Here is an 18,459-nt window from a genome sequence, read left to right on the forward strand (position 1 = left end):
GGCATGTGGGATCTGTTCCTGCATGTCCCCATTTTATAGATGGGCAGCCGGGGGCTCTGAGAGGGACTTGGAGAGCCCAGCCCTCCATCCAGGGTCCTGATCCAGAGTCCAGCGCTCCTTTCTCTCCATCTCTCATGCCTCCTGGAGTCCTGATTTGCCCTGGAAGCCAGGGCCTGGGCTGGGGTTATTCTTGTAGCGCGTTCTAGGGAGGGAGTGCAGGACAGCGGCCAGAGCCTAGGTGGCGGCTGGGTGGCCCATCCCTGGGGCACTTTGGTGCTGAAGTGGGGACACGTCACCTTCCTGGACTTTCTGGGAAGCAGGCCCTTCTCCGATGAGCGGGAGCTCGGGGCTCATTGACCACTTGCTGGCCTTGAGGGGGAGGCTGAGAGCCCCTGCTGCCCTGTCTGAGAAGGGCGGTCCTAACGGGGATGGTGGCCGTGGCCGGGGGACGCGGGCTCTCACAACACCAGTGGGCAGGGAGGCGTGCAGAGGCTTATTGTAGCAGAGACACAGGGCCGGGGCCTGACGCTGAGGACACACAGCTCCCGTGTTAAGAAGCGGCTCTTTGTGAGCACTTCTTGGCTTAGAAAAGGCTATTATGATCGTGCAAAGGGTGGTGGGTGGTTGAAAAAGCAGTTTGAAGGAAGGAATTTGTTTAAGTAAGAGTACAGTAGTCTCCTCAAAGAAAACGCAGGTTTTCTTTCTTTTCTTTTTCAGCAACAGGAACAGGTATTTTAGCCTAAGTACATCTTCAACAGCACAAAGGCGTGTGTGTGTGTGTGTGTGTGTGTGTGTGTGTGTGAGAGAGAGAGAGAGAGAGAGAGAGAGAGAGGAGAGAGAGATAGAGAGAGACGCGCATGGAAGGCAGAGAGATTGTCACCGCGCTCTTAAAAACCACTTGCCTTTAGCAGAGGAAGAGCTTTACGCATTTTAGTTTGGGAGGGAAGTGAGAAATGCTCCGTTTACTTTATTACCTTGGTTATTTGTCTGTCAGACTTTTATGTCTGTGCGGTCTCATAGGCGAGCAGGTAGCAGCCCCACTCTCTGGGGAGACCAGCTAGCCGGTGGCAGCAGCTTCCCAGACCAGGGGCCAGCCGGAAGGGATGAGGGGAGGGGAAGAAGCTACAATGTTGAGTCTCGGGCGTGCGTGCTGCTTTGAAGGAAGCAGAGAAAGTGTTTTCTGCACACAGGTCAGAAACACTGGGCCCCTCTGCTCAGAGTCCCCAGCACTCCTCTCCTTTGCCTGTCTCTGACCGGGCTGGGCTCGCTGCGCGGAATCCTTTTTATATGCTATAGCATTCCGTTTGCTAGGCTTTTGTTGAGGAAGTTTCCACATGTATCAGTGAGGGATATTGGTCTACAGTTTTCTTGTGATATCTCTGCCACGTTTTGCTCTCCTGATAAAGCTGGCACAATAGAATGAGTTGCAAGGTGTTCCCTCCTCTTCTATTTTTTGGGAAGAGTTTCTAAAGCATTGGTGTTAATCCTTCTTTAAATGTTTGATAAAATTGAGTGGTGAAACCATCTGGTCCCAGGCTTTGCTTTGTAAGAAGTTTTCTTTTTCCTTTTCCTTTTTGTAAAAAGAGTTATTTATTTATCGGAGAGAGAGAGTATCGTGTGCGCGCGTGCCTGAGTGTAGGGGAGGGGCCGAGCGAGAGGGGGGAGAGAGACTCTCAAGCAGATTTCCCGCTGAGTGGACAACCCGATGAAGCAGGGCTCGATCCCATGACCCTGAGATGAAGACTTGAGCCGAAATCAAGAGTCAGCTTGCTTAACCGGCTGAGCCACCCAGGCGCCCGGTAGGAAGTTTTTGATAACTAAATCAATCTCTTTACTCACATAGGCATATTCCGATTTCTGTGTCTCCTTAAGTCAGTTTTGGTAGTTTGTGTCTTTCTGGGAATGTGTCCATTTCATCTCAGTTGTATAATTTATTGGCGCCTGATTGTTCGTAGATTCCGTATAATCCTTTTACTTTCTGTAAGATTGGTAGTGTGTCTTTCATTCCCGATTTCGGTCATCTGAGACTTCGCTCCCTTGTTAAGTCAGGCTTAATAGTTAAAAGCTTGACTGCAAAGAAGCAATTTTTGGTTTTGTTGATTTTGCTATTGTTTTTCTGGTTTCCAATTTATTTCTGCTCGTGTCTTTTATTATTCCTTCCTCCTGCTTCCTTTGGGTTTACTTTGCTTTTTTTTCTCCAGTTTCTGAAGGCAGAAGGTTAGGTCATTGATTCAAGACACTTCTTCTTCCGGGGTGTTGGGGAGTCTCTGAGGGTCCCTATTCGTGGTTCTTACTGACCTCTAACCTCGTCAATCCAGGGCATGAATACATTCTTTTTATTTCTTTTTATTATTGTTACACTCCTTTCTAGAGCAGGAGTCAGCGAACTCCTTCTATGAGGGGCCATATAGTGAACACGATAGTTTTTAGGAGTCCTACAGCTCTGTCACAGCTGTTCCGTTCTGCTGTTGTGGTTGCAGCCTTAGACAGTATGAAAAACTGGGCACAGCTGTATTCCAGTAATACTTTATTCCCAAAAAAGGCAGTAAGAAGGATTTTTCCAGCAGGTTCAAGTTTGCTAACAGCCCTTGTTTCAGGCATAACAAGTTAGAACATATAGGGCCACCTGGCTGGCTCAGTCAGTAGAGCACGTGGCTCTTGATCTCAGGGTTGTGGGTTAGAGCCCCATGTGGGGTGTGGAGATTACTTAAAAACTTTTGGGGCACCTGGGTGGCTCAGTGGGTTAAGCCTCTGCCTTTGGCTCAGGTCATGATCTCAGGGTCCTGGGATTGAGCCCGTGTCAGACTCTCTGCTCAGCGTGGAACCTGCTTTCCCCCCCACCTCTGCCTGCCTCTCTGCCTGCTTGTGAACTCTCTCTCTGTCAAATAAATAAATAAAAATCTAAAAAATAAAAAAATTTTAAAAAAATAAAAACTTTTTCAAAAATTTAGAAGATACAAATCCTTAAAATCATTATTTTTAAAGCTTGCAGAATCATTTCATTGCCCTGTATTCTCCCACATCTTCTGCCTCATCTCTCTGAGGTGTTGGTGGCTAGCCTGCCGGGTGTGAGGCCAGAGCTCTGCGTGTTCGAGACGTCGGACACCGGGGAAGGGGATGATCATCACTGGACTGTTATCATTTGGTTTTTCAACTCTGATACACCTGAGCACAAGGGTCCTGTTGACCTGACCACATACTCAGGGCATAGCAGCATTGTTATCTCCAGCTCACTCTGGTATTTAGTCAAAGGCAAGTTTGAGTCATGAGGGGAAGGCAGGAAAACATCCATGTCTCTCTCTCATCTCCTTCTCAGGGATGACTATCTTTCTCTGACATTTATTGGGCTTCCCCCGCACCCGTATATAGACAGAAATGCCTTCTTTAAGCTGGGGGAACACAGATGATTACATGTCTAGTTGCAGAACAAGCTGATCTCATTGAAGAATGGGGCCTCTTTGTGAGCTTCTCTGCAGTATGGGAACTATATCGCCCTTCCAGTTTTTACCTAAAAGAGCTGGAAATTAATGGTGCCTGCTTCCCAGAATGCTTTTCATACAGTCAGCCCATCACAAAGTATTTATTGAACGCTTGTAGTAACATGGTTAGCAAATGCCGGGGCTTTGAAGAAGTGCAATCAGCATAGAAATTTTTGTTTTTTACAATGTTTGTATTCTTGGTGGCTTGGGGTAGGGGACAGACTTCTCTGCATGAAATAAGAATAGATTATGGAACCAGATAATTAATCCCATGGTACTGGTAGTAAGCATAATATTTATTCAGAAAAGGGGGATGAGGAAAGGCTTCATGAAGAAGGAGGAACATGACCGAGGCCAGAGTGGACTTTGTTCCTTGAGAGAACAATGGGGACAGAGCACAGTGAAGATGGTGACCCGCTGGCCTGGGGGGATGCGGGAGGACTGAACCTGACTGGAGAGAAGGGAGCTGAGAATTATGGAGGATGAGGTTGGTGTTATTTTCAAAGACTTATTTGTAGTTGAGTTTTAAATATTTTTTTAAAAAGGTAAAATCATGGCTTTCAGGCAAATATAAAATATACATGTGCCAAAGAGTTTGTTTAACTCATTAATCAATGGAGGAGCCAGTCAGATGTTAAAGAGCAGTTGAGAAGCTATGTATTGATTATCTAGTTCCTGGTTAAACAATTTCATAAATAAGTTTCAGGATCGGATTGCCGAACAAAAGAGGTTAATGTCTTACCGGATAACAAAACTGAGTCTTCTGGGTTATCTGTTCCACCGGACAGAAGTTATTTGCATCTCTGCTGGAAAGAATCTATAAATTGACAGTAACTTCACAAAGTCTGGGACATTTACCACATTTAATCGATAGTAAACAATGAGTAGAACTAAGCACATATACCTAGATAGTCCTTGGGTAGCCTTTGTTCTAGATGACATTGAAAAGATGTGCTGCCCATTTTTTTATCTTATTTTAAGATTTAGGTAATTTTTTTTTTAAAATAATAATGACCTACAAAGAAATGGAAAAAAAAAAAAAACTGGGGTTTGCTTCAGTGCCTTTCTAAGACCCTGAGATGGGACCCGCTGTGAGCTTCTGTTCTCTGTTCAGCTCTTTTTTTTTTTTTTTTTTTAGATTTTATTTATTTGTTTGAGAGAGAAAGTGCATGAAAGGGGAAGGGGCAGAGGGATAAGCGACTCCCCACTGAACAGGGAGCCTGGGGCTCTATCCCTCTATCCTGGGACCCCAGGATCACAACCTGAGCTGAAGGCAGATGCTTAACGACTGAGCCACCCAGGCTCTCCTCTGTTTAGCTCTTGAATAGCTCAAATAAGTTCCAAGTGTTCTTTGGCCCAGGGTCCCATCTCCTTCCTCCTGTGATCTTCTCACCATAGTCACCACTCACTGGCATTCACACTCTCCTCAGGGGCATGGTAGAGACTAGATGAGAAGAAATGGGGCCCAAGGCCAGGGTCACAGGCGGGAAGGGCTCACTGAGCCCCCATGGTGGTTTCCAGGTGCTGAGCCCTGACAGCATGGGTGGGGCTTCCGAGCCTGGCTGCTCTGGCCTGTGGCTTCCCCGTGCTCTGTTCTCCTGCCCACTCGGCTGCTCTGTCAGTGTGTTGCAGGTGCCATGTACATCACCGGCTTTGCTGAGTCCATCTCCGATTTGCTGAGCATCAGGAGGATCTGGGCGGTGCGAGGAATTTCGGTAGCGGTGCTTCTGGCCTTGCTGGGCATTAACCTAGCGGGCGTTAAGTGGGATAATCCGGCTGCAGCTGCTGCTGCTGCTCCTGCTGGCCGTGTCCACGCTGGACTTCGTGGTGGGCTCCTTCACGCATCTGGACCCAGGTGAGCCTTCTGGAGTCTGTCAGACGGCCTTTTCGAGCTCTGCGGGGCTTTCCAGGGGTTATCGGGTGTGAGTTTGCAAGGCTCCGCGCCCGGAAGCGTTGCCTATGGCGAGGGCGTTGTCCGCAGAGCAGATGAGTGGGCGCGTTCTGGCTGCAAAGGCCTCCCTCCTCACACCAGCGTTTTCACGTAACACTTTGTCCAACTTTCTTTTTATTTTCTTTCTGTTTAAAAACAAAAACAAACTAGGACCAAACATTTAGCTAAAACAAAGAATAAAGTAGAACTGGACTAGATAAAGATGAAATTCCTAACAGTGGGAGTGTGGTAGTAAATAGATCTGGAAGTAGAGAAGAAAACAGATTTTAATTTTGTGCATCAATATTTTGTTTCTTTTTTTTTAAGGATGCAGATATAACAAATAATAATTGTCATTTGTGTGAGATGGGGACAGATACAGGTTGATGTGTTTTAGAGCAAATTTTTTTTTTCAAAATAAAATAAGAACAAGAAAAGAATTAAATTTAAATTTAAATTAAAAGGAAAAAATAAAAATGTTTTACAAAATAAAAATAAGAATCCTTTAACTGAGCTGAGGCAGCAGGAATGACAGGTGCACTCTGCACCATTTGGAAACGGTGTTTTATGTTGGTAACGACTGGACCCCTGTTTAACCTGAGTTTTCCTGGGCTTGGACGGTGGTGCTCAGCAAGTATAAGCCTAAATCCTTGCCCTTTGAGTGGGATGCTGTTATCCAGAGCGTCTGTAACTTTGTAGCCTTGTGATCTGGGCAAGTTTGGCGTCTGAAGTTCTTTGTTCTCTCCAGAATACAGGGCTGTTCGTAGGACACAGGAGAAAAAAGGGAACTGCATGATACTTCCCTCGTTGAGGGCTCTGGCTTTTTATGGCATCTACTTTGGAATCTGGACAGGGAAAGGGAAATGGGGCCATCCTCTGTGTTAGAAAAGGGAAGAAGACCCGCAGCACAAGCATCCGTGATGGTGGGAGTGCTGGCTTTGCACCATGCCTTGTGCCAAGCCCTGCATGTGGCTTACCTCATGTCATCCATGAGAGAAGAACAGAGGTTCCCATTTTGCAGATGAGGAAACTGGGGGTTATGCCATTTGTGGTGATGAAGGGCAGAGCTGAGAATGAAACAGGATCTATTCGACTCTACAGCTGTGCTATTTCCGAGGTGGGAAGCTGTGCCTGTCTTCACACTCCCAGCTGTCTTTTGGGATCCTAGCTCTGCTTTCCCCCAGGAAGGCTGTCCCTGACATGTGTTCTAAACACCCTCGTCTTTCATTAAAAACACTGGTTGGGGGCACCTGGGTGCTCAGTGGGTTAAGCCTCTGCTTTTGGCTCAGATCATGACCTCAGGGTCCTGGGATTGAGCCCCGCATCCGGATCTCTGCTCAGCGGGGAGTCTGCTCCTCTCTCCTCTTCTGCCTGCTTCTCTGCCTACTTGTGATCTCTCTCTTCTGTCAAATAAATAAATAAAATCTTAAAAACAAACAAACAAACAAACAAACAGTGGTTGCTGGACATTCAGGGATTAGTTGGTACACGCTACTCTGGCCTTACTAGTTTTTTGTAGGTTAAAATTCTTCTGTTGGACACCCGTCACTCCCTGACCTCCCTGGGTGCCCCCGACACTCTGGCATCCTGAACCCTCTCCTAGAATCTCCTGAATGCCCAGGTTGTAGGGTCTGTGGGGTTAAGCTCTGTGCAGGAGGGATGCCCCCAGGACCCACTCCCATGCTAAGGGCCAGTCAGTACAGTGTCCAGACCATCCTTTGGTGCCTGGGCCTCGCAGCTAACCATTTGGAGCATCTCCATTGGAGGGGAGGAGTGATTTGTTTCCTGGCCTTGCACCAACCATAGAGACAAGCCCGCATCCGGAGGGAGACCTGCTGGCTGCTTGGCTGTCAAACTAGCTGTCAGTGGAGACGAGGGAGTCTACCCGGGTCTCCCGTTCCCAAATGCTTTCTCCCTCCACCCGCGTGGTTGCTGAAAGAGCATAACTCATTAAATTGCAGGGTGTACTCCTGGACTCTTTGAAACCTCGCTAGGCTGATGTGTTTTCCTTCTTCTCGAACAGAAGCTGTCTTGGCTGCTCTCCTGTTACTCCAAGCAGTTCTCCTTCTTTCTGGTCAGTACATTAGCAGGGTGTAGTGTGAAGTGAAATTTATTTTCAATCATTTCCATGGCAACTGGCCCCTCTCGGATCTGTTTTTGGTATCACTGATGTTTTCTATGCGCTACTTTCTTTGCAGTTAGAAATCCAAACTAAACTAGACCATAAACCTTCCGAATGGATTTAGCAGCCTGATTGCAGCTCTTTGGGAAAATGACAGGCACACAGACATTTGAAAAAAGACTGGAAAAAGGACTGGAAGGAACTATGCCTAAGCGTCAGCAGTGACGGACTGTCTGCTGAGATTGTGGGTGCCCGTATTATTTTATTTCTACTTTTCTGTCAGTTGATTCATGCTGCGTAAAAAATGAATAGACTGTATTTTGTAGAGCGGTCTTAGGTTTATAGAAAATTGAGCAGATGGTCCAGAGGTTCCCGTCTTTCCCTGCTCCTATTAATGTCTCGCGGTCCTGTGGCATGTTTGTTACAAGTGGGGAACCGATGCTAATAGCATATTGCCCGAAGCCCATGGTTTAGGTTAGGATTCACCCTTCTTGTTGTGCAGTTCTGTGAGCTCTTGCAAATCATAAAGATGTGTATCCACCATCACAGTATCATACAGAATAATGTGCCAGAAATTCCTGTGCCCCAGTTATTCACACCTCCTCCCCCTCATACCCCTCCCCCCGAACTCTTGACAACCACTGATCTTCTTGCTCTCTCTCTTGTTTTGCCTTTTCTAGAACGTCGTATTTGGAATCACACAGTACATAGCCTTTTCAGACTCTCCTCTTTCACCAAGCAATATGCATTCAAGGTTTCTCTGTGCCTTTTGGTGACTTGATAGCTCTTCTTTTTTTAATTTTTTTTTTTTTTTTTTTGCATCTGGCTTCTTTTATTTAGCATAATGTTTTTTTGTGTTTTTGTTTTTAAATTGTATTTTCTTATTTATTTATTTAAATTCAATTCTTTAACATATTATGTATTATTGGTTTCAGAGATACAGGTCTGTGATTCATCACTCTTATACAATACACAGAGCTCATTACAACACATACATTCCTTAATGTCCATCACCCAGTTTCCCCATTCCTCCATGGCTCTTCCCTCCAGCAACCCTCCATTTCCTATGATTAAGAGTCTCTTATGGTTTGCCTCTCTCTCTGGTTTCATTTTGTTTTATTTTTTCCTCTCTTCCCCTATGATCCTCTGTTTTGTTTCTTAAATTCCACATATCAGTGAGATCATATGGTAATTGTTTACCTCAGATTGACTTATTTCACTTGGCATAATACCCTCTAGTTCCATCCACATGGTTGCAAATGGCAAGATTTCATTTTTTAATGGCTTCATAATATTCCATTGTATATATACACCTCATCTTCTTTGTCCATTCATCTGTTGATGGACATCTGGGCTCTTTCCATAGTTTGGCTCTTGTGGACATTGCTGCTATAAACATTGGGGTGTACTTTCCCCTTCAGATCACTACATTTGTATCTTTAGGGTAAATACCCACTGGTGCAATTGCTGGGTCATAGAGTAGCTCTATTTTCAACTTTCTGAGGAACCTCCATGCTGTTTTCCAGAGTGGCTGTACCAGCTTGCATTCTCACCAACAGTGAAGGAGGGTTCCCTTTTCTCTGCATCCTCACCAATACCTATTATTTCCTGACTAGTTAATTTTAACCAGTCTGACCAGTATGAGGTAGTATCTCATTGTACTTTTAATTTGTAGGTCCCTGATGGCGAGTGATATTGAGCATTTTTTCATGTGTCTGTTGGCCATTTGGATGTCTTCTTTGGAGAAATGTCTGTTCATGTCTTTTGCCCATCTCTTGATTGGATTATTTGTTCTTTGGGCGTTGAGTTTGATAAGTTCTTTATAGATTTTGGATACTAGCCCTTTATCTGACATGTCATTTGCAAATATTTTCTCCCATTCTGTCAGTTGTTTTTTGGTTTTGTCAACTGTTTCCTTTGATGTGCAAAAACTTTTTATCTTGATGAAGTTCTAATAGTTCATTTTTGCCTTTGTTTCCCTTGTCTTTGGAGACCCATCTAGCAAGAAGTTGCTGCAGCCAAGGTTGAAGAGGTTGCTGCCTGTGTTCTCCTCTAGGATTTTGATGGATTCCTGTCTCACATTTAGGTCTTTCATCCATTTTGAGTCTATTTTTGTGTGTGGTGTAAGGAAATGGTTCAGTTTCATTCTTCTGCATGTGGCTGTCCAACTTTCCCAACACCATTTGTTGAAGACACTGTCTTTTTTCCATTGGACATTCCTTCCAGCTTTGTTGAAGATTAGTTGACCATAGAGTTGAGGGTCCATTTCTGGGCAATCTGTTCGTTACATTGCTCTGTGTGTCTGTTTCTGTGCTAGTACCATACTGTCTTGATGATTATAGCTTTGTAATAGAGCTTGAAGTCCAGAATTGTGATGCCACCAACTTTGGTTTTCTTTTTCAACATTCCTTTGTCTATTTGGGATCTTTTTTGGCTCCATACAAATTTTAGGATTATTTGTTCCATCTCTGTGAAAAAAAAAAGTTGATGGTATTTTGATAGTGATTGCATTGAATGTATAGATTGCTCTAGGTAGCATAGACATTCTTACAATATTTGTTCTTTCAATCCATTGGGCAAGGAATATTTTCCATTTCTTTGTGTGTTCCTCTATTTCTTTCATGAGTACTTTATAGTTTTCTGAGTACAGATTCTTTGCCTCTTTGGTTAGGTTTATTCCTAGGTATCTTATGGTTTGGGTGGCAACTGTAAATGAGATCAACTCCTTAATTTCTTTTTTTCTGTTTCATTGTCAGTGTATAGAAATGCAACTGATTTCTGTACAGTGATTTTATATCCTGCCATTTTCCTGAATTCCTGTATAAGTTCTAGCAATTTTGGGTTGAGGTCTTTTGGGTTTTCGACATAAAGGATCATGTCATCTGCAAAGAGTGAGAGTTTGACTTCTTCTTTGCTGATTCTGATGCCTTTTATTTCTTTTTTGTTGTGTGATTGCCAAGGCTAGGACTTCTAGTACTATGTTGAATAGCAGTGGTGATAGTGGACATCCGTGGCACATTCCTGCCTTAGGGTAAAAGCTCTCAGTTTTTCCCCATTGAGAATGATATTTGCTGTGGGTTTTTCATAGACAGCTTTTATGATATTGAGGTATGGCCCCTCTATCCCTACACTGTGAAGAGTTTTAATCAAGAAAGGATGCTGTACTTTGTCAAATGCTTTTTCTGCATCTATTGAGAGGATCATATGGTTCTTGTCCTTTCTTTTATGTATTGTATCACATTGATTTGTGGGTGTTGAACCTTGTAGCCCAGGAATAAATCCCACTTGGTCATGATGAATAATGCTTTTTATTATACTGTTAGATCCTATTGGCTAATGTTTTGGTGAAAATTTTTGCATTCATGTTCATCAGGGATATTGGTCTGTAATTCTCCCTTTTTGGTGGGGTCTTTATCTGGTTTTGGGGTCAAGGCAATGCTGGCCTTACAGAAGGAGTTTGGAAGTTTCCAGCTTATTTCTTCTTATCACTGAACAATATTTTATTGTGTAATTTAACTCAGGTTTTTAAAATTCATTCACCTAATTTAAGGACATTTTGGTCACTTTCAGTTTTTGGTAATTATGAATAAAACTTTTGTAAACATTTGTGAGCGGGTTTTGTGAAGATATGACTTTTTAACCCATTTGAATAAATACCTTTCTAAGAAACAGCCCAACTGCCTTCCAAAGCAGCTGTGCCATGTTGTATTTCCACCAGCAACTAATGAGAGTTCCTGTTGCTTCGCATCCTCGCCAGTGTTGGCTGGTATCAGTTTCTTGGCTGCTAGCCACTCTGATGTGTATCCCTAAGACTAGCATCTCAGTTGCTTTAATTTGCAATTCAGTAATCACATATGATAGTAAGCAACTTTTCATATGTTTGTATGATATCTGTAGGTCATTCTAGTGAGGTGTCTGTTCAGGTCTGTTGCCCATTTTTTAATCTGGTTGTCTTCTTATTGCTGAGTTTTAAGAATTCTTTGTATATTTTGGACACAAGCCCTTTATCACATACAGGTCTTGCAAATATTGTCTCCCAGCCCGTGGCTTGTCTTTTTATTCTTTTAACAGCATCTTTTGCAGAGCAGAAGCTTTTAATTGCTATAAAATCTAACATCAATATCGTTCTTTCACAGATCGTGCTTTTGGTGTTGTACCTAAAAAACTCAGTATTAAACCAAAGGTCATGTAGATTTTCTCCTATGTTATCTTCTAGATATTTTATGGTTTTGTGTTTTACACTGAAGTCTATGATCCATTTCAAGTCCCATTTTTTTTGGAGGATGTAAGGTCAGTGTCTAGATTTATTTTTACATGTGGTTGTCCTGATGTTGCATCATTTGTTGAACAGAATGCATTCATTGCCTTTGCTCCTTTGTCAAAGCTCCATGGACTACACTTGTGTGAGTCTATTTCTGGTCCCCCCGTTCTGTTCTAGGGTTCTGTTCATCTTGGTTATCACCGCTTTCTAATGGGTGCTGAGGTTGTGTGGTGTCGGGCCTGCAACTTTGTCCTTTCCCATTAGTGTTCCTTTTAAAATCCAGGGAAGAATGTTTTAAAAATACATTTACGCCTCACTTTATTTCTATCCCTTTATTTAAATATAAAAGACTAAAAAAAAAATCTAAACAGGCCTGGAATATATAAAGTAAAAATGTGGAAAGTAAGAAAACAACGTTTCCTCCTTCATTTTCACACTTCTACCCTCGCTAGAGAGCATGGTACAGGCATTATTTATCTACTGCTATTGAGCAAATCACCCCAAAATGTGGTGGCCCGAAACAACCATGAACATGTATTATTTCTTGCCTTTGTTTGTGGGCCAGGAACGTAGGTACAGCCTGGCTGGTGGTCATGGTGCTGGGTGTCTCATGAGGCTCAGTGAGATGTCAGCAGGGGCTATGGCCTTCTGAGGGCTGGACAGCAGCTGGAGGAGCTGGCTGGTGAGTCAGGGGTGTTTGTTGGCAGGAAGTCTCCATCCCTCTCCATGTGGTTCTTTCCTGAGAGCTGCTTGTGCATCCCCAGGTCCTGCAGTGGCCAACCTCCCTGGGAGCAAATAATCAGAGAGCACGCACTCTGTCCTTCACATGATCTGGCTTCTGAAGTCATGTAGCCATGCTTCTGTCATGGTCTCTTTGTTCGAAGTGAGTCACTTAGTCTGGCCCTCCTTCAGAGACTTTGAAGACACATTTTAAGCCACAATACTTAACTTTAAAATCAGAAAGAAAAAAACAACTCTTACATGAAATTACATTTCCCCTTTATTTCAGAGACAAAATGTTTTATATTGTAAGAATTTAAAAAATGCTGAAATATAAAATAGAAAGTAAAAGTGCCCTCCCTTACTCTATTCTCCTGCTCCTACTTCCCAGAGAGAGATTCGTAAATATTTTTCCAGTCTATTTTCTACTCACATTCAAGTATGTGTGCATATACATAAAACACACACAATATCGTTCTTTGTAAAAAATGTGATTAGATTCTATTGTTTTGCTCTTCTTCCTCTCCCACACAATAACCTATCATGGGCATCCTGTGATGTCAGTACATTTAGGATTCCCTCATTCTTTTTTGACACCTGCATAATATTCCATATTACAAACCTAAAATACTTTATATTTAAACTTATTTAACTGGGGCACCTGAGTGGCTCAGTGGGTTAAAACCTCTGCCTTCGGCTTGGGTCATGGTCCCAGGGTCCTGGGATTGAGCCTCGCATCAAGCTCTCTGCTCAGCAGGGAGCCTGCTTCCTCCTCTCTCTCTCTGCCTGCCTCTCTGCCTACTTGTGATCTCTGTCTGTCAAATAAATAAATAAAATCTTTAAAAAAAACACCTCATTTAACTTACTGATGGCTATGTAAGGTTTTTTCCAGTTTGTTACTATTAAAGTATTGCTGACATGCCTATCCTTGTGCAAAATTTAAAGCTTATTCCTATAGGATCAAGACTTATAAATAGAATTAATAGGACAAAGGCCCAGCACATTTGAAATTTTGTAAGGTTCTGCCAAACTGCCTTCTGATAAAGTTGTTCCATTCTGAACTCCCACTGATAGTATATAAGAGTTATTGGTTTCCTGTACCCTGTACAATATTGGGCATGTTCCGTCTTGTAAATTTCTGCCAAGTGATGGGCAAAAATTGTGCTCCTTTAAAAAAATTATTTTTCTTATATCATTAATGAGAATTATTTTATTCATTTTTTTGCCACTTATATTTGTTTTTCTTCAAATTATTTATAATCTTTCTCTATTTTTCCTTTGTGCTGTCTTCCTTTTTAATGATCTATAGCACTTCCACCTTAACAATTAATTCAGAATAAAACAAATACTTGTTTAGCTTTTAGTAGTGTTTATTGTATATGTTGAGCAATTTTTTCTAATATGTCACTTGTTCTTTTAAAATTAGTTTTTATGTATTATTGAAGCCATACATATACATAAAGATACTTGTTTTGGAGCCACATTGCAAACTCTGGTTACCTTTTTTTGGTATATCTTTCAGCTTTTCCTGAAATTAAGTTTACTCTGCGTATTAGTTTAAGGGCTAATTAGTTTAAGGGCCGCCTTAACACATCACCACAACCTGGGTGGCTTGAAACGACAGGAGCAACAGTTCTGGAGACCAGCAGTGGAAAAGCCAGGTGTTGGCAGGGTCCCGCTCATTCCCAAGGCTCTCGAGAAGCCTTCCTTGTCTCCTACAGCTTCTGGGACTCCAGACGTTCCCTGGCTTGTGGCCAAATTGCTCCCTTCTCTGCCTCTATAGGCACATGGCCTTTTCCTCCTCTTGCCTCTCCTCCATGAGTGCCTCATGAGGACAGCTTGTCATTGGAAATAGGTCCAATTTGAATAATCTGGGATGATCCCATCTTGAGATCCTTCACTTAATTATATCTGCAAAGACATTTTTTCCACACTCACAGTTTTCGAGGGGTTGTATGTGGACATGCCTTTTGGGGGCCCACCATTCAATCTACTGCGCTCTGTTGCTTTTTCTTTTTTTCCATTTGCTTTATTTTCTAGTTTATAAAATTCACCATTTAAAAATATCCATAAAGCTTTTAAATATGTACAGGCATTTTCCCCAGTTCTCCCTTGTGTCACTTTTTCTCTTGGACCTCCCTTCTAGATGGACGAGCTCACGCCAGGCCTACAGTGGTCATTCTGGTACTTGCCCTCACCACTCCCAGATGTTGTCCCTGCTGTCCAAGTCCCAGATAATCCTCTTCTGTGTGGTGATTAGTAGGAGATATAAAAATCTAGGCTGAAAATAGTTTCCCTTAGAATTTTGAAGTCACTGCTCTGCCTTCTGACATTCAGCGGAATCTGGGAGTTTGGTGCTATTTGTATTTCTGCTCTGGCTAAGTGACCTCTTTCTCTTCTTCAAGTGCTGTAGGAGCTTCCCTTTTCCCTTGAGGTTCTTACATTGCATAATGAAAATTGCTATTCATTGACTTGGGGCCCTTTGAATCCGGAATTTTCAGTTATTTCTTTGACAATTTCTTCCCCTTTGTTTTCTCTTTTTTAATTTCTATTTTTTTTCCCTTGAATTCTGATTACTTGGATGTTAGAACTCCTGGCTCGAAGCTCCTGTTATTATTATTATTATTTTAATCTTCTCTCTTCTCTAGCTTATCCCTTTTTCCCATCCCTACTTTATGGGAATGTTCCTCAACTTTATTTCCAAGGTACGGAGATTTTCGTTTTGACTAGCCTTAGTTTCTAACAGCTCGCTCTTGTTCTCTGATTGTCAGTTTCAAAATCATAGCCTGTTCTTGTTTCATGAATATAATATCTCCTTTTGATTCTTTCTGGCTATAAATTACAGGAATTGATTTTCTTGCAAAATTTTCTTCTGCTCTCTACCTTGTTTTTTCTGTGCTTCTTTCTCTTACCTTGTTTTGCTCTTTGTATTAGTTGCTGCAAGCCTTCTTGCTTCAATACCTCGTAGTCCTTGGCTGTCTGTTCATGTTTAATGAGGGTGCGCTGGTGGGCCTATGGAAGTTCTGTGCGCAGTGGAGGGGTTGGCTGTGGTGGGAGGCATCTCTGTGGGATAATCACGTGGCACACTGGGCTCTTTCCCCCGAGACTCCCCACTGCCAGTTTCTGGAGGTCTTTCCTCTGGTGCAGGTAATGTCCTCCAGAGAACTCTCCAGTCTCCTGCCATGGGCATGCCTGGCTGCCAACAGTGCTGAGAACAGGGTGGGGGTGGGGGGGCGGATGGGGGAAGGGGCTGGGGGAGTCTCATGGGCAGGGTGCAGACTCATTTAGTCTGATATCTTTCCCCTGGCACATCCTTCCCTCCACTCAAACCCCCAAGTCATATCATATCCTTCCAACCCGAGCCACTATGTTGTGTCTCTCATTTCATCTCCAAACTGCCCATGACAGTGGCTCTTCTCCTCACTTCCATTTCCTGACCTCTCGTGTCCCCAGCCCACACACAGGCCACATGGGCCCCTCTTCCTCTCCCAGCTCCCATCCTGTCTTTTCCAAAACAGCATCATCGCACAGGGCTCCTTGGAGACACAGCCACATTACTGTGAAAAGCTAAATAGCACAGCAACTTAATTTAAACAAGGCCCTCTCAAACATTTGTTTGGCTTAAAGCTCCTAAAATGCCATTTTGTTGGATTATATTTTCATTTATGTAAGATGTGTGTCATGCCAAAATGATTTTATTGCCATAGAAGTCGGGCAAATATAGATAAAATACATTTTAGAAAATAAAGTGACATGTGGCACATTTTAATTCTATGTTCTGCATTTAAAAATGAAATTATGCATCTCCAAGCTTCACTCTTTGGTTCTCTAGAAAGACTCGGGCTTCGGGTGGGTTTGTGGTCTCCGGCCGGCACCCTGCACGCTCTGCTCTGGCCTCTGCCCTCTGCAGGACGAGGTTCTTGCGTTGTACCCAGCAGGGGCAGGCCCAGGTCCTGCTCCGCTGAGTCTCAAGCAGGGGGGATCTGGTTCTGCCTCGGGCCAGCTGTAGGAAAGCCAGCTCACTGTTCAGAAGCTCTAAAAAGACCAAGGGTCCAGCGTGCCTGCCTCTGCTGTCTGCTGAAATTGCCATCCTGAGGTCCCCCTGACTTTTCAGAGCCAGAACCTTTGCTCATTTCTTATTCTTGACCCCCTTTGCGCCACTGACCACTGTCTCAGTCCATTCAGGCTGCTGTAGCAAAACACCCAAGCCTGGGGGTCATCTAAACAACAGGCATTTATTTCTCACAGTTCCGGAGGCTGGAAGTCCGAGATACAGCACGGGCCCATCGAGTGTCTGGCAAGGGCCCACGTCCTGGACTGCTGCTCAGGTGGCTCTCGTCTGCTTCTCCAGCTTTCTCGGACTTCGCTCCCATGTCACCAGCTGCCATTCGGTCTCTCCCTGGGTGTGTGGGCATCGTCTTGAATTAAAGACAAGCGGAACTGAAGTCCTACGTTTCTTCCTCCTCGATTTATTTACCTTCTCCTCCTCAACTCCCCTCCCAACCCCAGCCAAAAAACAAAAACAAAACCAGAAAAAACTCAAGAAGCAGATAACTAGTTTATCTTCCAAATGTCTACACCATTTCTCCAAGTCTGGGAAGTTTGGAGTGAACTTTCATTTCTCTGTATAGCTTAAGCTCTCTTATCATTTTCAAACCCCCCAGCTCTCGCCTTAGATGCATTTCTTATGTGAGGCCCTTAGATGATTTCCAAATCTGAATTTATCCTTCCAGGAGCTTCCCTTTGGTTGACCCTACCCATTCCATATAGGAGGGTGACCCACCATCCTATACAGTGAAGCCAGATTACTTTTCCTAAAACAGTGCTTTGCTTATGTTACTCTCTAGCAGCTTTCTTTTTAAAAATTTTTTATCTTATTTATTTATTTGACAGAGATAAAGAGAGAGCACGAGCAGGGGGAGCGCAGGCAGAGGGAGAGGGAGAAATAGGCTCACCGTTGAGCAAGGAGCCTGATGTGGGGCTTGATCCCAGGAACCTTGGATCATGACTAAGGCAGGCGCTTAACCGACTGAGCCACCCAGGCACCCCTCTCCAGCAGCTTTCTACTCTCTGTAGGACAGAGTCTAACTAAACCCAGTAGGTTTGCATTCATTAAGTTTCACAGACTAGCCTCAAATTACTTGTTTGGTTGCATCTGCAACTGCACCTTCCTGAGCCCTCTTCTTCCCAGAAATGTATCCAGGTACTGGGTCATAAAAAGATATGAACGCAGCCCTGCTCCTGATTCTGGAATTCTCTCTACCATGCTCTCTTTGACCTAAGTGCTCTCTCTTGGATGAAATAGGAACCGTACATGAACCTTTGTCTGAAATCTGGAAGCTTCTGGTGGTCTTGAGCAGGGATGTATATTCTGAACCTCAGTTTTCTCCTCAGTGAAAGTGAGGATAGATGTGTTTACAACCCCCGGTTGCATTTCTGTTTGTGTGATGTGCCCACCAGGCCGGTGGAGGTTGGGTGGGACTGGCAGCCGCAGCAGGGTGCTCAGACCCCTGGGGATGTTAACAAGGGCATTGGAGACTCTGCGTCCCCATTAAAAGTTTAAAAAAAAAATGCACGGATGAAATATTTCAAATATATACGAAATAATATAACAGATTCTCACCTCTCCATCCTCCAAATTTAATGGATGGTATTTTGCCGGTTTTGCTTCAGAACTCCCTTAAAAATAAAATGTATAAAGCATTACAGGGACAGTTTAAGCCGTATTTTTTTCTCTGTTCTCTTTTCTCCCTCAGGGGACTACCACCCTGGGGCTGATATCTGTCCTTCCCATGTGTTCTGATTTTTCTGACATATTTAGATACCATATGATCTCTATTATTACTAATCTCTATTATTGTTTAGTGTTTGAAAGTTTTTTTTTGTTTTGTTTGTTTGTTTTGTTAGACTTATTTATTTATTTTGGAGGGCGGCGGTTAGTGGGGCA

At 43.4% G+C, this 18,459-nt stretch overlaps 1 protein-coding gene across 1 annotated transcript in view; it reads left to right on the top strand.

Annotated features, from left to right (window-relative positions):
• SLC12A8 (solute carrier family 12 member 8) overlaps positions 1-18,459 on the top strand; it is a 144,419-nt gene that overhangs the window by 29,722 nt on the left and 96,238 nt on the right. The window contains 2 exon segments of the mRNA XM_047734824.1: positions 5,102-5,245; positions 5,247-5,334. Coding sequence (XP_047590780.1) covers positions 5,102-5,245; positions 5,247-5,334 — 232 coding nt within the window.

Source organism: Lutra lutra, chromosome 1 (genome assembly GCF_902655055.1).
Source record: "Lutra lutra chromosome 1, mLutLut1.2, whole genome shotgun sequence".
NCBI lineage: Eukaryota > Metazoa > Chordata > Mammalia > Carnivora > Mustelidae > Lutra > Lutra lutra.